The 24,507-nt window shown below is 36.9% G+C and overlaps 1 protein-coding gene across 1 annotated transcript in view; it reads left to right on the top strand.

Moving 5' to 3' along the window:
- ANO3 (anoctamin 3) overlaps positions 1-24,507 on the top strand; it is a gene marked incomplete at both ends in the record, with an annotated part of 414,423 nt that overhangs the window by 366,279 nt on the left and 23,637 nt on the right. The window contains 4 exon segments of the mRNA XM_082845360.1: positions 10,647-10,729; positions 11,367-11,507; positions 12,036-12,200; positions 20,913-20,949. Coding sequence (XP_082701486.1) covers positions 10,647-10,729; positions 11,367-11,507; positions 12,036-12,200; positions 20,913-20,949 — 426 coding nt within the window.

The raw sequence follows: 24,507 nt of genomic DNA on the forward strand, positions 1-24,507 counted from the left end.
TGGTAGTTGTATTTTTAGTTTTTTAAGGAACCTCCATACTGTTCTCCATAATGACTGTACCAATTCACATTCCCACCAACAGTGCAAGAGGGTTCCCTTTTCTCCACACCTTCTACAGCGTTTACTGTTTATAGATTTTTTGATAATGGCCATTCTGACTGGTGTGAGGTGATACCTCATTGCAGTTTTGATTTGCATTTCTTTAATGATTAATGATGTTGAGCATCCTTTCATGTGTTTGTTGGCAATCTGTATATCTTCTTCGGAGAAATATCTATTTAGGTCTTCTGCCCATTTTTGGACTGGGTTGTTTATTTGATATTAGGCTGCATGAGCTGCTTGTAAATTTTGGAGATTAATCCTTTGTCAATTGCTTGTTTGCAAATATTTTCTCCCATTCTGAGGGTTGTCTTTTCATCTTCTTTATGGTTTCCTTTACTGTGCAAAAACTTTTAAGTTTCATTAGGTCTCATTTGTTTATTTTTCTTTTTATTTCCATTTCTCTAGGAGGTGGGTCAAAAAGGATCTTGCTGTGATTTATGTCACAGAGTGTTCTGCCCATGTTTCCTCTAAGAGTTTGATAGTGTCTGGCCATACATTTAGGTCTTTAATCCATTTTGAGATTATATTTGTCTATGGTGTTAGGGAGTGTTCTAATTTCATTCTTTTATATGTAGCTGTCCAATTTTCCCAGTACCACTTATTGAAGAGGCTGTCTTTTCTCCATTGTATATTCTTGCCTCCTTATCAAAGATAAGGTAACCATATGTGCATGGGTTTATCTCTGGGCTTTCCATCCTGTTCCATTTATCTGTATTTCTGTTTTTGTGCCAGAACCATACTGTCTTGATTACTGTAGCTTTGTAGTATAGTCTAAAGTCAGGGAGCCTGATTCCTCCAGTGCAGTTTTTCTTTCTCAAAATTGCTTTGGCTATTCAAGATCTTTTGTGTTGCCATACAAATTGTGAAGTTTTTTGCTCTAGTTCTGTGAAAAATGCCATTGGTATTTTGATAGGGATTGCATTGAATCTGTAGATTGCTTTGGGGAGTATAGTCATTTTCACAGTATTGATTCTTCCAATCCAAGAACATGGTGTATCTCTCCATCTGTTTGTATCACCTTTAATTTCTTTCATCGTTGTCTTACAGTTTTCAGCATACAGGCCTTTTGTCTCCTTAGGTAGGTTTATTCCTAGGTATTTTATTCTTTTTGTTGCAATGGTAAATGGGAGAGGAGTGTTTCCTTAATTTCTCCTTCAGATTTTTCATCATTAGTGTATAGGAATGCAAGAGATTTCTGTACATTAATTTTGTATCCTGCTACTTTACCAGATTCATTGATTAGCTCTAGTAGTTTTCTGGTAGCATCTTTAGGATTCTCTATGTATGGTATCATGTCATCTGCAAACAGTGACAGGTTTACTTCTTCTTTTCTGATTTGCATTCCTTTTATTTCTTTTTCTTCTGTGATTGCTGCAGCTAAAACTTCCAAAACTATGTTGAATAATAGTGGTGAGAGTGGGCAACCTTGTCTTGTTCCTGATCTTAGAGGAAATGGTTTCAGTTATTCAACATTGAGAACGATGTTGGCTGTGGGTTTGACATATATGGCCTTTATTATGCTGAGGTAGGTTCCCTCTATGCCTACTTTCTGGAGGGTTTTTTATCATAAATGGGTATTGAATTTTGTCAGAAGCTTTTCCTGCATCTAATGAGATGATCATATGGTTTTTCTCTTTCAGTTTGTTAACATGGTGTATCACATTGACTGATTTACGTATATTGAAGAATCCTTGCATTCCTGGGATAAACCCCACTTGATCATAGTGTATGATCCTTTTAATGTGCTGTTGGATTCTGTTTGCTAACATTTGTTGAGGATTTTTGCATCTATGTTCATCAGTGATATTGGCCTGTAGTTTTCATCTTTTGTAACATCTTTGTCTGGTTTTGTTATCAGGGTGATGGTGGCCTTATAGAATGAGTTTGATAGGCCTTATAGAATGAGTTCCTCTGCTATACTTTGGAAGAGTTTGAGAATGATAGGTGTTAGCTCTTCTCTGAATGTTTAATAGAATTCTCCTGTGAAGCCATCTGGTCCTGAGCTTTTGTGTCCTGGAAGATTTTTCAACACAGTTTCAATTGCAGTGCTTGTGATTGGTCTGTTTATGTTTTCTATATCTTCCTGTTTCAGTCTTAGAAGGTTGTGCTTTTCTAAGAATTTGTCCATCTCTTCCAGGTTGTCCATTTTATTGGCATATAGTTACTTGTAGTAATCTCTCAAGATCCTTCATATTTCTGCAGTGTCAGTTGTTACTGCTTCTTTTTCACTTCTAACTCTGTTGATTTGCGTCTTCTCCCTTTTTTTCTTGATGAGTCCGGCTCATGGTTTATCAATTTGTTTATCTTCTCAAAGAAATAGCTGTTAGTTTTATTGATTTTTGCTATGGTTTCCTTCATTTCTTTTTCATTTATTTCTGATCTGATCTTTATGATTTCTTTCCTTCTGTGAACTTTGGGGTTTTTTTGTTCTTCTTTCTCTAATTGCTTTAGGTGTGAGGTTAGGTTATTTATTTGAGATTTTTGTTTCTTGAGGTAGGATTGTATTGCTATAAACTTCCCTCTTAGAACTGCTTTTGCTGCACCCCGTTGGTTTTGGGTCATTGTGTTTACTTTGTCATATTTTTCAAGGTATTTTTTGGTTTCCTGTTTGATTTCTTCAGTGATCTCTTGGTTATTTAGTGGTGTATTGTTTAGCCTCCATGTGTTTGTATTTTTTACAGATCTTTTCCTGTAATTGATATCTAGTCTTATAGCGTTGTGGTTGGGAAAGGTACTTGACATGATTTCAATTTTCTTAAAGTTACCAAGGCTTGATTTGTGACCCAAGATATGATGTATCCTGAAGAATATTCCATTAGACTTGAGAAGAATGTGTATTCTTTAATTTTTAGGTGGAATGTCTTTTAAATATCCATTAAGTCCATCTTGTCTAATATGTCATTTAAAGCTTGTGTTCCTTATTTATTTTCATTTTGGATGATATGTCCATTGGTGAAAGTGGGGTGTTAAAGTCCCCTACTATGATTGTGTTACTGTCGATTTCACTTTTTATCGTTATTAGCATTTGCCTTATATATTGAGGTGCTCCTATGTTGGGTGCATAAATATTTACAATTGTTATATCTTCTTGGATTGATCCCTTGATCATTATGTAGTGTCCTAATTTGTCTCTTGTAACAGTCTTTATTTTAAAGTCTATTTTGTCTGATATAAGAATTGCTACTTCAGCTTTCTTTTGATTTCCATTTGCATGGAATATCTTTTCCCATCTCTTCACTTTTAGTCTGTATGTGTCCCTATGTCTGAAGTGTGTCTCTTGTAGACAGCATATATATGGGTCTTGTTTTTGTATCTATTCAGCCAGTCTATGTCTTATGGTTGCAACATTTAATCCATTTACATTTAAGGTAATTATTGATTTGTATGTTCCTATTACCATTTTCTTAATTGTTTTCCATTTGTTTTTGTAAGTCTTTCCCTTCTCTTGTGTATCCTGCCTAGAGAAGTTTCTTTAGCATTTGTTGTAAAACTAGTTTGGTGGTGCTGAATTCTCTTAACTTTTGCTTGTCTGTAAAGGTTTTAGTTTCTCCATCAAATCTGAATGACATACTTGCTGGGTAGAGTAGGTTGTAGGTTTTTCCCTTTCATCACTTTAAATATGTCCTGCCACTCCCCTCTGGCTTGCAGAGTTTCTGCTGAAAGATCAGCTGTTAACCTTATGGGTATTCCCTTGTATGTTATTTGTTGCTTTTCCCTTGCTGCTTTTAATATTTGTTTTTGTATTTAATTTTTGATAGTTTGATTAATATGTGTCTTGACGTGTTTCTCCTTGGGTTTATCCTGTATGGGACTCTCTGCGCTTCCTGGACTTGATTGACTATTTCCTTTCCCATGTTAGGGTAGTTTTCAACTATAATCTCTTCAAATATTTTCTCAGACCCTTTCTTTTTCTCTTCTTCTTCTGGGACCCCTATAATTCGAATGTTGATGTGTTTAATGTTGTCCCAGAGGTCTCCGAGACTGTCCTCAATTCTTTTCATTCTTTTTTCTTTATTCTGCTCTATGGTAGTTATTTCCACTATTTTATCTTCTAGGTCACTTATGCATTCTTCTGCCTCGATTATTCTGCTATTGATTCCTTCTAGTGTATTTTAATTTCATTTTTTTGTGTTGTGCATCATTGTTTGTTTGCTCTTTAGTTCTTCTAGGTTCTTGTTAAACGTTTCTTGTGTTTTCTCTATTCTATTTCCAAGATTTTGGATCATCTTTACTCTCATTCCTCTGAATTCTTTTTCAGGTAGACTGCCTATTTCCTCTTCGTTTGTTTGGTCTGGTGGGTTTTTACCTTGCTTCTTCACCTGCTGCATATTTCTCTGTCTTCTCATTTTATTTAACTTACTGTGCTTGGGGTCTCCTTTTTGCAGGCTGCAGATTTATAGTTCCCATTGTTTTTTGTATCTGCCCCCAGTAGATGAGGTTGGTTCAGTGGCTTGTTTAGGCTTCCTGGTAGAGGGGACTGGTGCCTCTGTTCTGGTGGGTGTGGCTGGATCTTGTCTTTCTGGTGGGCAGGGCTGCATCTGGTTGTTTGTTTTGGGGTGTCTATGAACTTAGTATGATTTTTGGCAGCCTATCTGCTAATGGGTGGGCTTGTGTTCCTGTCTTATTAGTAGTTTGGCATGGGGCATCCAGCGCTGGAGCTTGCTGACCATTGCATGGAGCTGGGTCTTCACGATGATGTGGAGATCTCTGGGAGAGCTCTCGCTGATTGATAGTATGTTGCGCCAGGAAGTCTCTGGTGGTCCAATGTCCTGAACTCAGCTCTCCCACCTCAGAGGCTCCATCCTGACACCAGGCTGGAGCACTTAGACCCCATCAGCCATGCAGCTCAGAAGAAAAGGGAGAAAAAAAGAAGGAAAAAAATAATAATAAATTTTAAAACTTATTAAAATAAAAACAAAAATAATAATAAAAGAAGAGAGCAACAAAGCCAATAAACATATCCACCAATGATAACAAGCTCTAAAAACCAAACTAAGATAAACATAAAAATCAGAAACAAATCAGTTGCAGACAGCAAACTCCACATCTACAGTTGCTCCCAAAGTCCACCGCCTCAATTTTGGGATGATTTGTTGTCTCTTCACAAATGCAGGGTACATCAATTTGATTGTGGGGATTTAATTGGCTGCTCCTGAGGCTGCACGGAGAAATTTCCCTTTCTCTTCTTTGTTTGCGCTGCTCCTGAGGTTCAGCTTTTGTTTCAACCCCTCTTTGCATGTAGGTTGCCCTCAGGCTTCTGTTCCCACCCAGACAGAATAGGGTTAAAGCAGCAGCTGATTAGGGGGCTCTTGCTCATTCAGGCTGGCGGGAGGGAGGGGTACGGTAGTTATAATTGGAATGCCAGGTGTGCCTGAGGTTGCAGAGACCTATGTGACGTTGCAACAGCCTGAAGTGCACTGTGTGTTCTCCCAGGGAACTTGTCCCTGGTCACGGGACCCTGGCAGTTGCGGGCTGCACAGGCTCCTGGGGTGTGTGTGTGTGTGTGTGTGTGTGTGTGTGTGGATAGTTCCCTTGCTTGCACACAGGGTTCTTGGTGGCTGTAGCAGCAGTGTTAGCGTTTCATGCCTGTCTCTGGGGTCCAGTCTGATAGCTGCGGCTCGTGCCTGTCTCTGGAGCTCATTTAGGCAGTGCTCTGCCTTCTTTGGGCACACTGGAGAGGAATCCCCTCTCCTCGCACACCCCAAAACAATGGTCTCTTGCCTCTTAGGCAGTTCCAGACTTTTCCCCGGACTCCTTCCTGGCTAGCTGTGGCGCACTAGCCCCCATCAGGCTGTGTTCACGCAGCCAACCCCAGTCCTCTCCCTGGGATCTGACCTCCGAAGCCCAAGCCTCAGCTCCCAGCCCCCACCCCCCCGAGCAGGTGAGCAGACAAGCATCTCAGATTGGTGAGTGCTGGTTGGCACCAATCCTCTGTGTGGGAATCTCTCCACTTTGCCCTCTGCACCCTTGTTCCTGCACTCTCCTCCATGGCTCCAAAGCTTCCCCTCTGCCACCCACCGTCTCTGCCAGTGAAGGGGCTTCCTAGTGTGTGGAAACTTTTCCTCCTTCACAGCTCCCTCCCAGAGGTGCAGGTCCCATCCCTATTCTTTTGTCTCTGTTTTTCCTTTTTTGTTTTGCCCTACCCAGGTACATGGGGATTTTTTTGCCTTTGGGGAATTGTGAGGTCTTCTGGTAGTGTTCAGTAGGTGTCTCTAGGAGTTGTTCCACATGTAGAGGTATTTTTGATGTATTTGTGGGGAGGAAGGTGATCTCCATATCTTACTCCTCTGCAATCTTGAAAGTCCCCCAAAAAGACCGTAGACTTCTGATTGATGGACCACTTGGTGTTTGAGCAGCTAACCTCCCAGAAGTTCTCAGTCTCATTTAGGTCTATTACAAATTTGCTTAAACATTTTGTCTATGATGCTAATTTCTTCCCGGAAGGATGTTGCAAATTATGTACCTCGAAAAGTTCTCTCCCAAACCATGTTTAAAAATAATTTTTCCTTTGGCATAGAGAAAGGTCAATGTTTGGATCTGGGTGTGAATTTCAGCCAAGGGACTTCTTCAGGTAACTTAACCTCCAAGAGTTTCGATTTGCTTCTCTACTGAAGGAGACTAATAATCTTTATTTCACCTGAGTTGTTGTGGAAATAATAGGAGTCAATTAAAGACATCTAGCACAAAGTCTGGGATCTTGAAAGTGCTCAGTAAATGCTAGTTCTCTTCTTCCTCTTTGGGCCTATGATGCAACTCATTTTCATTTTTTTGTATGCTCTCTAAGAATAGCCAAGTATTGTGCTCTCAAAAAATAATTTCGAATTGAATTATTTACTCTAGAAGCAGCTTTACCATCTTAAATACAAAAGAAGAAAAAGGACAATATAAGCTGTTTGCTGTGTCACCAGCAAAAGATGGAAAGTGTTATGACAATTATGACTGAATTTTTATAAGAGTGAAACAATCAAAATATAAATAATTGACAATAGCCCATATTTCGTGCAGAAAAATATACAGTATCTTTATACAATGTAAGCCAAGAACTTTGTCTACAAAGTTCCCTACGTATAACAACAAACAGAATGTTGAAAAAAATGGGTTATTATAATTTATAGTAATATAAATTCATCTTAAAATGAATTAAGCTTAGACCACGTACAAATTATACCTCAGTTAATTTGTACAACACTGCCATAAAGACAGTTTTTCTATTCTTGTTTTTAAGTTGTGAAAACAAAGGCTTATCATTGTTTAGTCATTTGTCGAAGGTCACACAATTAGAAAAGAATATAGGCAACTCTCAAACCCAGAACATTTGTACCCCATGCCATGCTCTTTCTCCAGCACCATATTGCCATTCCTAGATGGTCTTTTGAGGGTCATTATAACTTGATCAAGAAGATAAATTGTATTTATGATAAAAGTAAGTTAGTAATTTATTATATTGTTGTCATCATTCATCTATTGTGCTAAGTACAGTTCTAAGTATCCAGTTCTAGGGGGATGCTTATAAAGTGAGCAAATATTTAAGAGTTTTTGAGGCTCTGTATGACCAATCAGAATGGATATAGACTTTAGTTCTGGAGCAGTTTCCTGGAGGCCAGCGCTGTTCCAGGGGTTAACTCTACATATACTTCATCCTGGTGAAGGTTCCCTAGGGAAGAAGGGCCAGCCTGTGAGGAGTATGACACCCTTAGAGGATTCAGTTATGAATCAGTTTTTTCTTTTTTCTGTCATAAATGAACAGCCTATATGGCTATATCTCTGAGTATCAGAGATATATCAGTCCTAAGTATACTTCTTAAGAAAAATACTTTGGATGGGATTACCTGAATTGCAACAGTGACTATTTATGAATGGTGGAATTGTAGGTGACTTCTGTTCTTTACAGTTTAGTTCACTCATTCAGCATACATTTATTGAAAGCCTCGTAAATGGCAGGCCCTCCTAGACTCCTGTATTTCAGAAGTGAATAATACAGGAGTTGTTCCAGTTATTTTTGTTGGTGTTACATTTATAATCAGAAAATGTTCAGCAGAGTTAAGTAAAGAAAGTATATCAAATAGTTGAATGACAAGATGAGGAAAAGTCCTGAGAAAAATCAATCCAGAACTTTAAAAAGATTACATTGTATTTATAAAAAATATATGGCAAAATGCTGACAGCTTATTTTTGCAGACACCTAATTTTTTAGCAAATCAATTGAGAGTATCCATGTTAATGTGAACAAATGCTACTGAATGCGTATTTAATGTACAAATGCCAATACCATACTGACAGGAAGAGTTAGCTTAGAGAGACACATTACATCAAATTTAATGCTCTGGTCAAGACTGTAGTGAAAGTTCTCCTATTTTGATATAGCACGGTGCTATTTATGTGTAGCTTCTTCTTTCTAAATGAAATTGCTTAGGGGGAAAAATATGAAGTCTGATTTCAGAAATTGGTGAAGATTTTCAGTGATTATAGTTCAAATGCTGACTTTCCCATGTTCTTAGAACTCAGATGCTTGTTACTTTATTTCTTACTTAGTGTTTTTAGAGAGAGAGAAGAAGGAGAGGGAAATTGGAAGTAAAGTTAGAGAGAGATTCCATGTCCTTAGACAAAGAGGAAATTTAACAATACAAGTAGGTCTTGACTAGCCGGTTCTACAACTAATCAGATGAGGCTGTTTCAAGTACAGTTCAACCCAAATATTCAAAATCTGCTGTTTCACACATATGTATAGGCTCTTTATTTCTAACTCATGTACGGTGATGTTGCAATACTACGTGGGGAAAGCACATTATGCTTGCAGATGTTGCTGAAAACAAATCTACGGAATGGGGGATTCTTTAGTAGTTCTTGGGTGTTGTACAAATTGGCTGTGGCAGAGAGGTTGCTCTGATATACTCTCGTTTCAGATGGGTCTCCTTTTGAGAAAGCTTTAACTTTTTATCTCTTCTGATGAAAACAATACTTGGAATTCTTTTTTGGGCTCCATATTCAGACATACTTAACTTCATTTGTGTTCCGAATTGACCACTCTCCTGTGTTGCCCCTCTCATTAGCCACTCCCCCACCTGGAAGTACAGTGAAGTCGTTTTTAAAACTTTTTAAACAATAATTATTTTTCCAAATAAAATTGAACATGATTGCTCAATATATATATTAAAAAGGGGGATTCTCTCTTTCTTCCAATGTCTTTCATGACATTCCGCAGAGCATAATTTGAAAACCTCTAGAATGATACAAAAAACACTCCCCCAGGGGTTAGTCACAATCACTGAATTCGATTCGGTAATTCAGTTCCATTTAACAAAATTTTATTGAGCATTTTCAGTGTGCCAAGTACTAAAAACGCTAAGGAAAAAAGGGCCTCAAGAAACTTACCTTCAAGTGTGGGGAAAAGCAGGTACAGAAAAAAGTGTAATAAAGTGTTGTGGACGCTTTGGCAGATTTCTGGACAAGGTCAGTGATGTATGTCAGTGACTCTGGGCCTTGCCTTCTGTGAATTTAAAATAACTTGGAACAAACTACATACAGAATCTTACCTCTCTTACATGCTTGACCCTGTGATTCTGTTACTCTGTGCCACTGACTTTAGATCACAGAGGAAAGCCGCTGGAAATGGACATAGGAAATGGAAGTGCAGGGGATGGATGCGGCATGTGCATCTTTGAAATTTTTGTAACGTTGAGAAAAGTATGTCATTATAGTCAGAGAGGTAGGAGTGAAAAAATAAATACAATGCATAGTTGCTAAGGAGCAGAATTAGGGGGTATCATCTTCAGATTTTCCAAAATACTCTCTACCTCCATTGATGCACATGAAGCCCTGCTTTCCCCTGACAACACAGTTCCTTTTTCCACTGAAGGCCTCTTATCTCCAGCTTCATCTCCAACCCAGTTTCACAAGATCAAGATCATGCTATTGTAACAAAAATATCTGCTTATTTATTCCAATAAAAAGAATCACTCTTGGACTTCCCTGGTGGCGCAGTGGTTAATAATCCGCCTGACAACGCAGGGGACACGGTTTCGAGCCCTGGTCTGGGAAGATCCCACATGCCATGGAGAAGCTAAGCCCATGCGCCACAACTACTGAGCCTTAGCTCTAGAGCCCACGAGCCACAACTACTGAGCCCGTGTGCCACAACTATGGAAGCCCGCGCTCTAGGGCCTGTGCTTCACAATAAGAGAAGCCACCGAAATGAGAAGCACGTGCACTGCAACGATGAATAACCCCCGCTCGCCACAACTAGAGAAAGCCCGCATGCAGCAACGAAGACCCCATGCAGCAAAAATAAATAAATTAAATAAATAAATTTATTTTAAAAAATCACTCTCCATCAGGAGTGCATGCTGATAGCAGTTGCACAGATAGGGAGAAGAGGGTAAGGGAAAAAACATTCCAGCTGCATAAATTTAATACAAATGTAGTTAATTTTAATTATTTAATAATAGGATGTGAATGCATCAATACAAGAAGAAAGGCAATGATGACAGAGTGGGATATGGTCAGGTAAAGAATTGTAATAATAATAATATTATTATTATTTATAGCCACAGTCTTCCTGGAGTTTTGGAAAAGGAGAAGAAGTACACTGACCTATACTTGGGACCTTATTGAATGGGAAGAAGAGGAGGTAAGATGTTAAGAAACCAGGAGATAAGGAAACTGGAATAACATATGGTACAGAAAATCATTCACTGTCCTTAATGTCCAAGCAGGAAGCAGCTAAACACCATTCAATTTTTTTTTTTTTTTTTTTGCGGTACACGGGCCTCTCACCGTTGTGGCCTCTCCCATTGCGGAGCACAGGCTCCGGACGCGCAGGCTCAGCGGCCATGTCCCACGGGCCCAGCCGCTCCGCGGCATGTGGGATCCTCCCGGACCGGGGCACGAACCCGTGTCCCCTGCATCGGCAGGCGGACTCTCAACCACTGCACCACCAGGGAAGCCCCACCATTCAATTTTTACTTGACTTTTTTTTACTAACAAGATTCTTATTTTATGAAGACAGTAAAGATCAATGATGAAATGTGTAATTTTTTCAAAGCACTTCTATGATGTTTCCTTAAATTGCATTAGTGGAAAACTGTGCTAATTAAAATATAGTTTAGGGTTAAATAAACCCTAAAATAACTTTCATCTAATTTTTTACAATTTGCTTCTTTGCCAAGACTTGATATAAAAATAGGTCAAATTCCAGAAATTTATTAAATATTGGATTTTTAAAAAATTTGTGACAGATATTTAGTTAACTTTAGTTTTTCTCATAGGAAACACTTCGTCCCCAGTTTGAAGCAAAGTATTACAAGATGGAGAGAGTGAATCCCATCAGTGGAAAACCTGAGCCTCATCAGCCTTCCTCAGACAAAGTCACTCGGCTTCTTGTTTCTATCTCAGGAATATTCTTCATGGTAAAGTATAATCATAAATCTCAGAATGTGGGATTCCAGGTTTAGAAAGATGTTCTAGGATACCAACTCATTTTGTGACCCCGAGGATGTAAGAAACTATCCTGTTCAGTACCTTGGTAGTACATACATACTATTAAACAAAATAAAAATCACAGCAGGTCACAGAATAATTACAAAGGGAGTTTGTGCATATCCCTAAATAAAACACTCTTTGGGAGAAACAAAGATCATCTAAGATAAAATGGAAATTACACGATCATCCTAAAATTAGATATTTTGTTTTAAAACCAAGTATTCATGTGAAAGTGGAGATTTGAACAGCATATCCCACTGAAACAACTGAATCTTATACCATTTATTTTGACTCTAATGAAAGTTAGTTCCATAAAGGAAATTTTAAATTTACATATGCTTTCTTGGAAAAGTACATTTCTTTAGCTTTTGGGGTCAGTGTATTGGATCCATGGTGTTGCTTTTGTTTTGTTAATGATGCAGTGTGGATGTCTCCTCTGGTCTCCCATATTGTAGATTTCTCTGGTGATCACTGCAGTGTTTGCAGTCGTGGTGTATCGCCTGATTGTCATGGAACAGTTTGCATCATTCAAGTGGAATTTCATCAAACAACACTGGCAGTTTGCAACTTCTGCTGCTGCAGTCTGTATCAATTTTGTGATCATTATGGCACTGAATCTTGTAAGTGTTTACAGATTTTTCAGTAGGTGTACAAGGGGTGGGTAAAGGAGAGGATGTGTTTCCTTTATACTTGGATTGGACTTACAGGCAGCCAAAATAAGACCTAGTATCATTTCTGGCAAAGACAATTTGGCTCAACAGAAAATATTTCGTTTATGTGGTTTACATGATGGATTTTTTAAAAATTAAAATCAACAGTCGTATCGCCTTCCTTGCTCTTTGGGTTTATAGTTTAGTTTAGCGACAACTTCTACTCGAGTATCTAGTGTGTGCTAGAAATGCTGCTATGCTCTTTTCATTCAGATAAGGGATTGTTTGGATTAGAAAGCCATTCCAACAAACTCAACCTCAGAGGAGAATTTATTGGAAAGATATAGGAAATTCTGTTTGAAAGTGTAGCCTTGTTATCTCCAAGACCTCATGTGAAATGGAAAACAGTCAGACAGCTACTCCATTTTTATTCCTCTGGAACTAAGTTTTTTTTTCCTTCCTTCCCTCCCTCCGCCTTCCTGTTTTTCTCTCCCTCTGTCTATCTTCTTTCCCTCTCTCTTTCTCTTTTCCTTTCTTTCTACCTCTTTTTCCAGTGATTCTATTTGCATATCTGCTCCATTCTATCAGGAAGAGACTATCTGCTTCCCCATGGCCTCCCTTTCAGAGTCTGGTATACTGTTGCATTGCTATGCTTTTGTTATTTTCATTGGCTCTAAATTCATGACCATGTTGGTCAATTTCTGTAGTTTATTTAACTTAGATCATCCAGTGTTTCAATGTGCTAGTTTTTCAGAGAGAGCATCTGATTGGTTCAACTTCACATATACCAAGTGACTTATGAACCAAATGTCTATGGCTGCGAGGACAATATTATGCTTAGGTCTACCTCTTCAGCAAGATCTGTGGATGGGGCCCCATTTTCTGAAGACAGGAGGCACTTATTGGCACATTTAGAGTAATATCTTTCCTTTAATTCTTCCAACAACACCACAAGGTCAGTATTTTCTCCATTTAGTAAATGAGGAAGCTGAAATTCAGAGAGCTTAAATAACTTGTCCCAGATTATGCATATAGTAAGTGTTAGTGCTTATATATTTACATGGTGAGATAATTCATATAGAGGGCTGACCAATACACAAACAATGATATTGATAACATAAACAGGTAATACGCATTTGGTTCCAAATGTGGATTGATACTGACGTTACATGGTTAATCGGGAGAGAACTGGAACCATTTACTATTTAACTTTAAAATTATCAGAGCTGCTCTTAAGAGAAAATAAATAGTCACTGAGAAATGGGTAAATATTAATGCAAGGACAATAGTTAATATTTTCTACTGGAGACTCCTTTCTTCAGGGTTAGGTTAATTTGCAGAAGAAGAATGTTGCTTACTGTATCTCCAAATAAGCCGTACAGTATTTTAATTTATGCTTTTGACTCATAAAGTGAACAATAAACATTGAAAAAAGACAGTGCTAGGATTGAGAGGCTTGTGTGGTAGCCTGTATAAGGAAGTATATGTTGTGCATTGCACAAAGTCACCACATTGAAGGAGGAACCATTCACAGCAAGGACATTGTAGAGTTTTATATTTATGGTTTTTATATTAACTATTCTGGCAGATAGGGAAAGAAATTGTTTCTAACAAAACCAGTGTATTGTGGCAGTTTTCCCGTGGACAGAGGTTATTGTGGTTGATCTCATTATCTAAGGAAAAGGAAGCTAAGTGGTTAATGTATTCATTTCTAGGTAATACTAGCAATCAGCTAGTCTGATTTTAAACTGATCTAATTTCTTATCCTTAGTAAGTTGGTTGAATTTTAAGTTTTAATATTATTTAAGTACATGGCATACAGTTATGGAAGAAGGATATACAATTTCACTTGATTTCCATTGGAACACACCTGCATTTTGAAGAGTGACAATAAAATGTTAATAGTGGTTATATCTCAGGATAATATTTGATTTAATATATATTTTTTCTGTTCATTCAAATATTTATCTCTATATGTAGGTTTTGATTTATAATCAGAAAAAAATAGCCTTTACTTTTAAAACATTCTACCATGATATAAAATTTGGAACAAATTAGAATTGGAATGTACTTTATTTTTACTTTATATATGAGTTACCCATAAAACCACAGCCACCTAGGTAGCAACTTTGGGTCATTTTTTAAATTTTGTCTTTCACCAAGTAAGGAACAGGCTTATCAATGATCAATGGCTAACATCCCAGGACACACACTCACACTCTCTCTATCTCTCTCTCCGCCCCGTCTGTTCCTTCTGTTCTCATTTATGCTCTCTCCCTCTCCCCTGCCCCTCTGAACACTGCCCAGGCTTTCATCAGTTTGAATCGTCAGTTCCTCAACTTAGTGTCCTGATAAAAGTCCATTACTTTCTATCAGGCTGGGTGAAGTTTTCACTGATGTACCAGACTCCAGTTTTATATTATTCCAGGTGCTTCTCAATTCCCAGTCCCTTGAACTCTGATTCTGCTCCCCCTCCAATTTCTATCCTCCGTGATCACCCCTTCCCTAGAATCACAATTGACCCTCCAACATACATTCCTCTCTCTTATAGGTTCAGATACAACTTCTTCTCACTAAGTTTATATTTTTGATGAGGCCTAGTGTATTCTTTCTTCCAAAGTACTTGTATTTACAGACAACAAGGACCTCTGTAGACAGGTAAGGATAGTACTATTTTTATCATAGAAACCATCCTTTGAGATCCTTAAAATCCCACTAGCTCTACTTCATTAAATACAAAAGCCCATGTAAGTGCCTAGTGCTATGAAATAAGCATCCGTAGTTCCCAGGAGAAAACAGAGCTGACTTTCCTCTTTCTAAATGTTTATTTCTACTTGTTGAGCATTTTGGCTTTCAGATTCAGGGATTGTTAGAAGTGAAATAGACCATACAACTTCTCCTTGCAACTAACTCAGGAGAAGATTTTAAAATGGATTTAGCATAAAAGAAGTGAATTACACAGCCAACTCACCAAATGTGAAAGGAGCGTTATATTTCTCAGATTCAATCAGTGTAAAAAAAATAATGCCCTTTTGAATTTATGCATTTCCTTCCCACCCAGGATATTAAGGCACCTCACAGATTATTAAACAGCCCTTCTGACTCACCTGAACACACAGGATCAATTTAAGAGCTTAATCAAATAAGGATAGATTAACATCATTAATGTCAAAATATCAGACTCTTTAAAAAAATATACCACCAAAAATATTCACCTAGAATACCAAATGCTATCTTTTGTTATCTGCAGAACAACTCTAAATATACAGCTCATACAAATGTACTTTTCAAATGTACTCATACAAGTGTTTCTTAATAGCTTGACTTTGTGATCCCTGTGCTACCATATTCCCCAAACGAGGGATTTGGACTCAGTTAAAATATTCTATTAATCTAATACGCTTTTCAGCTATAAACCATATACATGCAACTATGAAATGAGTGCACGGAAAAATAGCTTAAATCAGCCAAATAATTTTTTAAAACTGAACTTTTCATGTTTAATGTACACAGCCAGAAACCTTGCCATTCTTCATGCATTACTTTCATCTCCTTCATCGTATCAGTGACTGTTGTGAACTGTGCTTCTGTCGTATCCATTCCCTGCTCCCCATCCTCATTTCTGCTTCCTTAGTTCAGCTGCTTGTCATTTCTAGCTCAGGCTATTGTCACAGCTTTCCGACTGGTTAGTCTTCCTGTCTCTATTCTCCACTCTTCCTATCTCCCTTTCACACCACTGCTGCAAGGGTCTTTCAAAATTACAAATCTGATCATCTTATTTTGTACTCAGATCTGTATAACAGGTTCCCATTGCCTCTGACATCAATGGCATGGGAGGGTCTCCATTATTTAAAGCCAGTTTTCCCTTCTCCCCTTGTTGGAGTTTGTGTCTTGCCCCCTCCCTGTCACACCCTGCAGTCCAGCCTATAGACCCACTTGTGCTTGCTCCCTGGCATTCTGCTATTTCACACCCATCTCTTGGTTCACAGTGCCTCCTCTATTGACCTTTTTTTTCTTTTTCTCTCCTTGAAGAATATCTCTTCACCTTTGAAAATTTCAGTTAAGGATCACTTCTTTCATAAAATTTGTTCTCGATCCCGTACGTGGAATTAAAGAATCTCTTTGTGTCTGTTCTTCTCACAGGTGCTTGGACAGGTCTATTCTCCCTCCTTATCAGAGTCTCCTGATAGCATTAAACAATCTCTTTTGTGAATGCTCTTCTGCTACAGTGCTTGGGATATGCCTGTTCTCCAGCGATCAGGTTATAAATTCCTCATGAGCAGGGGCTGTAGCTTCCTCATGTTTATATCTCCAGGTCTTTGCCTAATGCCTAAAAGACATTTAGACTATATTCTTTCAATACATTTTAAATATTTTATTCTCCAGATATCCTAGCATTTCGAATATTGTATGTGCTCAAAGTCACTTTTGTTACTGGAATTATATTTTCAGTGTCTTTCAAGTTTTCTGCCCTTGTTAATTTCATTCAAACTAACAATCAAAGGATGTATATTCTCTAAGCTTTTAAAACAGGTGGATTGTGGCATTCCTACAAATATTTAATTTGGGAGAGAAATATGGATCAAGATAATAAAAATTTGATGACAGGCCCATTTTACAGATCATAAAAGTAACTTAAAGGATTGTTTCCTACTCTTATACTCATCAAATCACCTGAAACACTTTTGAAAAACTACAGATTCCTGAGTCTCATTCAGAATCTTCTTTGTAGGACTATGAAGTCTGTATTTAAAACAAAAAATTTCCCATAATGCTCTCCAAGTGATTCTGATCCAGTTAGTCCACAAAATAGCATTACGAAATCAGTGATTTAAGGAGCTAAGGGGATTTTGATACCCAGCCAAGATCAGAAATCACATCTTCCAAAGATAAATTGCAAATAATTTAACAATAACTAAAACTTCAAGTTATTATCTTTAACATCTTTTACCAGGCATATAGCTAAAAAACTACAAAGCCAGCATTTGAAACCAGGAGTTGCTCTTCACAAATCCCATCCTTTTTATTCTTTATTTTGCTGCCCCTCAAAATATAATGCTACCAGAGGTTAGCATTATAAGTAGCATGGTTAACAATCATTAGGAAATACTTCCAAAAAGATTTTGATAAAAATTTAAAATGTGCAGTTACTTAAGAAGTGTATATTCTTGTTGCTTGACAATCAAACCTCAATTAATCTAAGAATTATTTTAAGAATGAAAGTTCTCTGGTCTCACGATTAACATGTAATTTTTAAGAGAAAATAGAAACATCACAGCAGAAGTACTCTTGTACTTCTGGGATTAAGCCAATTAAACCATTTCAGCATTGTCAATAAAAGGATAAACTCCTTTTGGTATTCCTCCTCTCATTTTAAAGGCCATGTACCAGGCATAGAGCACACTATAACCAAAAGGAAGGAAAAAAAAAAAAAAAGAAAGCCCTGAATACACTTGGCTATTGTGTATTCATGCTGGTTCTGGACTCTTCCACATTATTGATCCACTTCCATCTCTAAAGTCCAGAGAATACATTCCTATGTTTCCTTCATGGGCCTGATCCCCAAAGACCTCAAAATGTACCTGACTTTCCTCAACACCCGATTTCCACTGGTAATTACGATGCAAATAGGTTATTATGGAATAGGGTGGTTCAAAGTGTTAGACCACACATCTTAACCTCGAAAGGAAGCAATGCAAAATGACCCATTTAATAAGAAGGTTAGCTTCTTTTTTTTTAATGTATTTGTTTAGTTTTTTCATATGTATGTCCACGATTTCTAGAAATTCAAAAAGGAGGATTCCTGGAAAAGTACAGACTCTTTTTGACTCTGCAAAAGTCTGTTTGGAGCTCCTTTTTACAAGGAAGGTTAGATTGTGAGCCTCTGACTCAGAGATAAAGAGCATTAAAACACGTGTACAACTCCTTAATTTACCCCTTCACAACAACCTTGCTGTTTTTTCTCTGCCTTTGCCATTTTTTCCCACAACTGATTTCTGCATTGCACCCCAAAACAAAGCATTAGTAGGGAGATGATTTCTCAACTCAGGATGAATTCTAAAGTCCTCACCATAGCCTACCAGGCCCTGAAAAGGTGTTTCTCTCTGAGATCTCTCTGACTCATCTCTTACTACCTTTACTGCCTCCACCCTTGTCCCTCTACCTTCCTTGTCCTTCATGAAGCACACCAAGCCCATGGCAGGCTCAGGCATTTGCACTTACAATTTCTGTTTCCCCCGATACTGAGCTGCATCCCTGCTGGGTTCCCTCACTCCATGCAGCTCTCTGCTCAAATGCCTTCCCTGATCACCCTCTAAATAGCACGCTGTGCCACCACTACTCTCTACCCCTCAGGCTGCTTCATCTTTCCTCTTAGTACTTTGCATCTCCTGGCCAATTACATATTTCTTTGCCATCTTTCTCTGAGCACAGGAGTTTAAATTCCATGAAAGCAGAGACTATGTTTGGTTCACTGTTATTTGGTTCCCTGAATAGTACCTGACTCATTAGAAATTCCTAATAAATATTTTTAACCCAATATATATGACCACAGAATATCAGCTTACTGAATGCACTAGTGAATAATTTTTAAAAGCATAGGTTCCTCAATATGGTATTTTATATACTTTTTAAATTTTATTTTATTTTTAAATGTTTTACACACACACATATATTGCATATATATATATATACACATAATGATGTATATTTATGTAGTATATACATATACTACATGTATATAATGTAGTAACCAGAACAATTGACCCTGAATCCCCTTATTCTCTCCTCCCCCAAGTACATATCCATTCTACCACACACACACACACACACACACACACACACACCTTGCTGTGTCAATGTGATTGCTGTAATACACCATCCAGTTGGTTATATTTGAATTGTGGTTTCTTCCTACACTTTGTGGGTGAGTTAACATGTCACTCTGCATGGACTGATTTTGTAACTCATCATCATGATGATGCCAATGGGCATTTGGGCCTTGGGTGATGCAGGCTGTTCACTACCTCAGACAGCTTTCCAAGAGCAATATATCCAGGGGTGGCACAACATCTTTTGTGATTCATAACATTCCTCCAAAGGTTATTAGGTTATTGTAATCCCTTGGGGCATCAGCTGCAGATATCACCATCGCAGGCTTACAGACAGGTCTATGTGCTAAGTATTAAGACAAAATCTGAAGTGGTTATGTGACAAGGCACAGCATAGGTGGTACAAGAGAGCCATGATACCAAATCCCGACTTTGCTACTTGCTTAGAAGTATTATCTCGGGTTAGGTGCTTAACATTCTAAACCTTAGTTTCCTGTTCTGTAAAATGGAAATCATAATACCTATTTGATAATATTGTTGTAAGGACAAATATAAATAATAGTATATATAAAACACTGTTTGGCACCAGCCAAATACTCTAAATGACAGTTATTTAAATAAAATTTTCTCTCAGTCCCCATGAGGGCACTTAATTCAGTGCCTGAGGCATAGGAGCTACTCAAGTACTATTTGCTGATTGATAAGGCTGTCTTCCAATACTCTCTGGAGACCCTTCTCTAATCATCTTAGTTGATAAACGGGGCATGGAAAAGAACAAAGTCAGGATAACTTTGGTGCTCATGAATTCAAGCTAATCGCGTCCTAAAATTTGGAAATGATTACTTGAGTGTACAGTTAAAAAAAAAAAAAAAAAACTGCACCAGGGGTAGAATGAGACTATTGTACTCAATATAATCTTTTTGTCTCAAGATAACACTTTAAATCTTAGGAAGAGATGGATTGAATCATGGTCAAGATGAATAATCATAATAGTTCTATTGAAAGAACAGTCAGGGAAGGTGAACAACTTTTCAAGTGTCCAGACACCTTTTTGATTTTGCATGCCAATAGGCAGGGTTATTGGAATTTATAATCTAAAGAATAATTTGTGAATTGTGGGGTTACGTAGTCACATTTACATACACACACACATCACCCTTCTGTCTATAGTAAATATACATTTCCAACTATATTTACTTGGAATATTGTGAAATATGTTTTCTTTCCTTGAGTCTGTATGAGTGGTACACAGAGTATGGTGGGGCAAGGAGAAGGTGGCAGAATATAAAAAATGTTATAAACATCTATTGTGCATGTGACTTACAGATTCAACAGATCTGACTAGTGAATCTTGTTTTAAATAACCACCAAACCAGCTTTGTTCTTTAGGAATGCAACTTTGCCCACTGCCTTTGTCATAGTCTGGAAAATTCTTTATCAATAGTAAAGAAGACATACTTCCACTTAACCTTCCAGAGTAGTGAAAAGCACATATAATTTGATTATTAAATCCCAGGTCAGCCATTAACTAGTTGAATGTCTTTGGGGTTTTTCTAAGTCTCAGTTCTTTGATTTATAAAGTGGAAATAAAGATAGCTAGCAGAAAAGATGTTATTGCAGAAATCAAGTGTGTCTGTATATATACACATATTTACAACACATTTTTATACATGCATTGTGTGTGTATGTGTATATATAAAGCACTGTAGAGTAAGATTTAAAACTTGCTTCTGCTTAATTAAAAATGTAACCACTATGTAGAATATACTTTAGATGTTTCTTGAATAGTGTAAATAACAGCGTTTTCTAAAAGAAGATAATAACATTAACTATTTGTTTTCTTTTATTACAGGCTTATGAAAAAATTGCTTACCTTCTCACTAATTTAGGTAAGCCCATTTTTCTTCACTCTTTAGTAACATGGGCATATTATTCTGCACTTGCTTTACACACTTTAGCATTTTTTATATGTTTTTTATATCAACTTTAGTTATATAATTGTCAATAAAAGTGAAAGAAGGGGCATAGGAAGTTGGACTACATCACATAACTATAGAGAGGCAATGTGTATAGTTACAAAATCTTACTAGAAATTAGCAAACCTAGTTCTCCCTACTTGGAATTGCTTTTTTCCACTACTTTTTCAGTTCTTCGTGATTTTCACCCCCAATATTTATTTTTATCAAAGTGTCATATTACATGTACACAATTTAAAAGGCAAAAGATTATTAAGAGATTTATAATAAACACCAGTCCTTTGCCACATTACCCATTTTTATTTTCCATAACCCTGAGGGACGGCTTTTTAGCATTTTATCAATTAATTTCTTCTGTTATTTTCTACCCTGTTTCTAAATTGCATGCCATTCTTGGGTTTTCCAGCTTTGGGAAGTGATTTCCTTCCCATCATAAAGACAAGAACTTAAGTCTTTATTCCCTGCAGTGTTCTGTCCCCGCACACTTTCCCATCCATCACCGGCTAAAAACAGACTTAATTCCCCTCCTTCCAAAGTGGTTGTACCAGCAGTTTTAGCCAAATGAATACTTAGTGTTCAAATCATTGTGTGTAGAGAACTATGTTCACATCTAAGGCATGGTGTGTACTGTGATCCTTCCTTTCTTACACAACCTTTATATTCTCATGAAGCTAATAATAGCACTTTTTTTGCTTAATTGTCTACACATACTTTCCTTAATTTATCCCAAACTTCCTGCCATAACTCTAAATTCTCTCTAAATACATTCAAAAACATCAAGTATTGTACTCATTTTATTTTCTCCTTAGAGTTATCCTCCCTGAACCACTGTCTACTCCAATCCCAATAGGTTACCCTCTAGGCTTGGCTCAGCTGCATCTACACTTCCCTTCACCAGCACTGTGGCAATTCCTTTCACCTTTTTTTTCTCGGCTGGGCATTACTTTTTGGATCCTATGTTTCTTCTGTCTTAACTTAATTCCTTATTTTGCTACCTGGAAAGTAAATTTCTCAAAACCTTACATGTCAGAAAATGTCTTTTTTTCTATCCTCAAACTTAATTTTTAGTCCCCCAGTTTGGGGTACAAAATTTTTATTGCAGATTTGTTTGAGCAATGATCTTTTATTGAGAACTCACCAGAGCCAAGGCACTGGGCTAAGCTAAACACTTCTCCTTCATTATTTTGTTTTATTGTCATCACAACTCTATGACAGTATGATCCCTAGTTTATGGATAAGAAAACCAAGATAATTAAGTTAAATAAGTAGAATTTAAACTCAGAAGTGACAGACTCCATTGACTATGGTGGAGGAACTGTATGACTCTATCATGATATATCACTTTCGTTATAATGTATTTACAAATACAAGTAACAAGAGAAGGAACAGTGTGTAGAGGGAAGAACTAGTTCCTAGTTCATCCTCTGGATGACATGATTACTTGGAAATTACATGACTACGAGCAAGTTTTCCCCTCTCTCCATTCCATTCTTCCTCCTTCTCCTCTTTCTTCTGTTTCTTTTTGTTTTCTTTGAGTCAGTTTCTTCACTGGTAAAATGAGAATGATAATACTTCCTGTTTCACCATTGTAGGTTGGCCGCCTGACACATGACAAGTGCTCCATAAATGGGAATGATCTTTTTCATCATTTTCATTGTTCTTTAAACCCACTGAGCTACAATTTCTTCAGTTGGGTAACAAAGCACTTGAACTACATTGTCTCAAAGGTTTCTTCCAGCTCTGATTCCTTACATTTATTAACTTTTAAAGTACTTTATACCCAAGATAGAAGCAAATCTAAGCAAGTGATTTGGGGACCACAATTGATAGTAGGAAACAGAACAGTTATCTGTGCTAAGTTCCAGGTGTATTCACTTCATATTTGATTTTTCCATCTGTAACTCATACCATAATGCCTGTGGATTCATAACTGTTGATTAATAATGAATGAATTGTATTGATTTAAATTAATAAAATATTGATATTTTACTTAAAGTAATATAATATCATTGCATGTATATACCTATAAATATATAAATATATATATATAATATATATGACATTATATTTTGTATAACTTTTGGCTTGCAAATTTATGCTTCAAATTAGAAATTAAGTTTAACTTTCTAGAGGAGGCCAAACACTGTTTTATTTAACATATTTTTTTAAACTTTGTTTCTTGATTTCTTTTTTTGTCCAAATATTTTATTTTCAAAAACCACACACACAAAAAAAATCAAAGCTTCAATTCTATCACATTAAGGTTTTTTTTAGAGAGGAAATATATAACATTTGATTCCAAGAGAGAATTTTTTCAGCCTAGTTTTATAGTTGTTGAGAATTAGATCAGAATGGTTGTCAGTTGTTCCAAATAATAAAGTAACTATAATAGTGAACTGTGATTTATCTGTAATATTAATTATCTATAAAAATAAACCTGGATTCTAAGAAACAAATTAGATCAACTGGTAAAAAGAGTTTTTATTTTGTCAGAGGTCAATTCAGCAATAGGAGCATCTATATCAAGAAAATAGTAACAATAAAATCATATGTCACCATATTAACATTAGGCAAACAAGAATTTGATATCTATTTGAGAGAGACAGAGAAACACTTCATACTGATAAACAATCTACCAGGTCAATATAATTGTCATGATTTCTATATACCTTTTCATAAACCTTCAAAACATAGAAAGCAAAACATGATAGAAATACAAAAATAAATTGATAAATCCACACTCAAAATATAAGCCAGGATATAGAGTATTTGAATATCATAACTAGCAAGCTTCTTTTAAAATATATAGAAACTGTATGCTTAACAGAAATATTATTTTCAGACACTTGATACATTGACAAAACTTATCCATGTAATTTGGCCACAATGAAATTGCAACTTTTTGGCCCCCAAACAGAAATCACACAGGACACGTTTGTGGATCACAATGCAATAAAATTAGAAATGGAGAACCAAAAGCAATCTTACTCACAGGATTTTTTTAAAAATCCACATTCTTATTTCTAAATAAGTTTTATGCTTAATTTACAAACTATTTAGAAGGAAACAACAATGAAAACACAACCTTTCAAAACCCATGGGGAAATGTCAGCCTATCCTGACTGCTCTCACTGGTGCCCACCAACCAGTCACTCTTTTGAATGCCCCACAGACCCCCTCCTATTTCCGGCACCTACCTGCTTTGGACTTGGAGTTCCCCAAGACCTGTTGCGTTTTTATTCTGTGCTTTGCTCATGCATGTATTTTGGCCTCTCTTTTCCTTAAGTCAGAGCCCATCTATTTTCTACCTTTCTTGAATTTTTCAATTATATTAAAATATATATATATATATATATTAGATGTGCATATATATTTTCTATCACTTATTTGGGTACTGAGTGGGAGCAGAGGCTTCAGTACATGCTGCTGTCTTCATCCAATCTCTCTCATCACTGTATTTTGTTGTGTTTT

The sequence above is a fragment of the Leucopleurus acutus genome, assembly GCF_964270905.1.
Source record: "Leucopleurus acutus genome assembly, chromosome: 8".
Classification (NCBI taxonomy): Eukaryota; Metazoa; Chordata; class Mammalia; order Artiodactyla; family Delphinidae; genus Leucopleurus; species Leucopleurus acutus.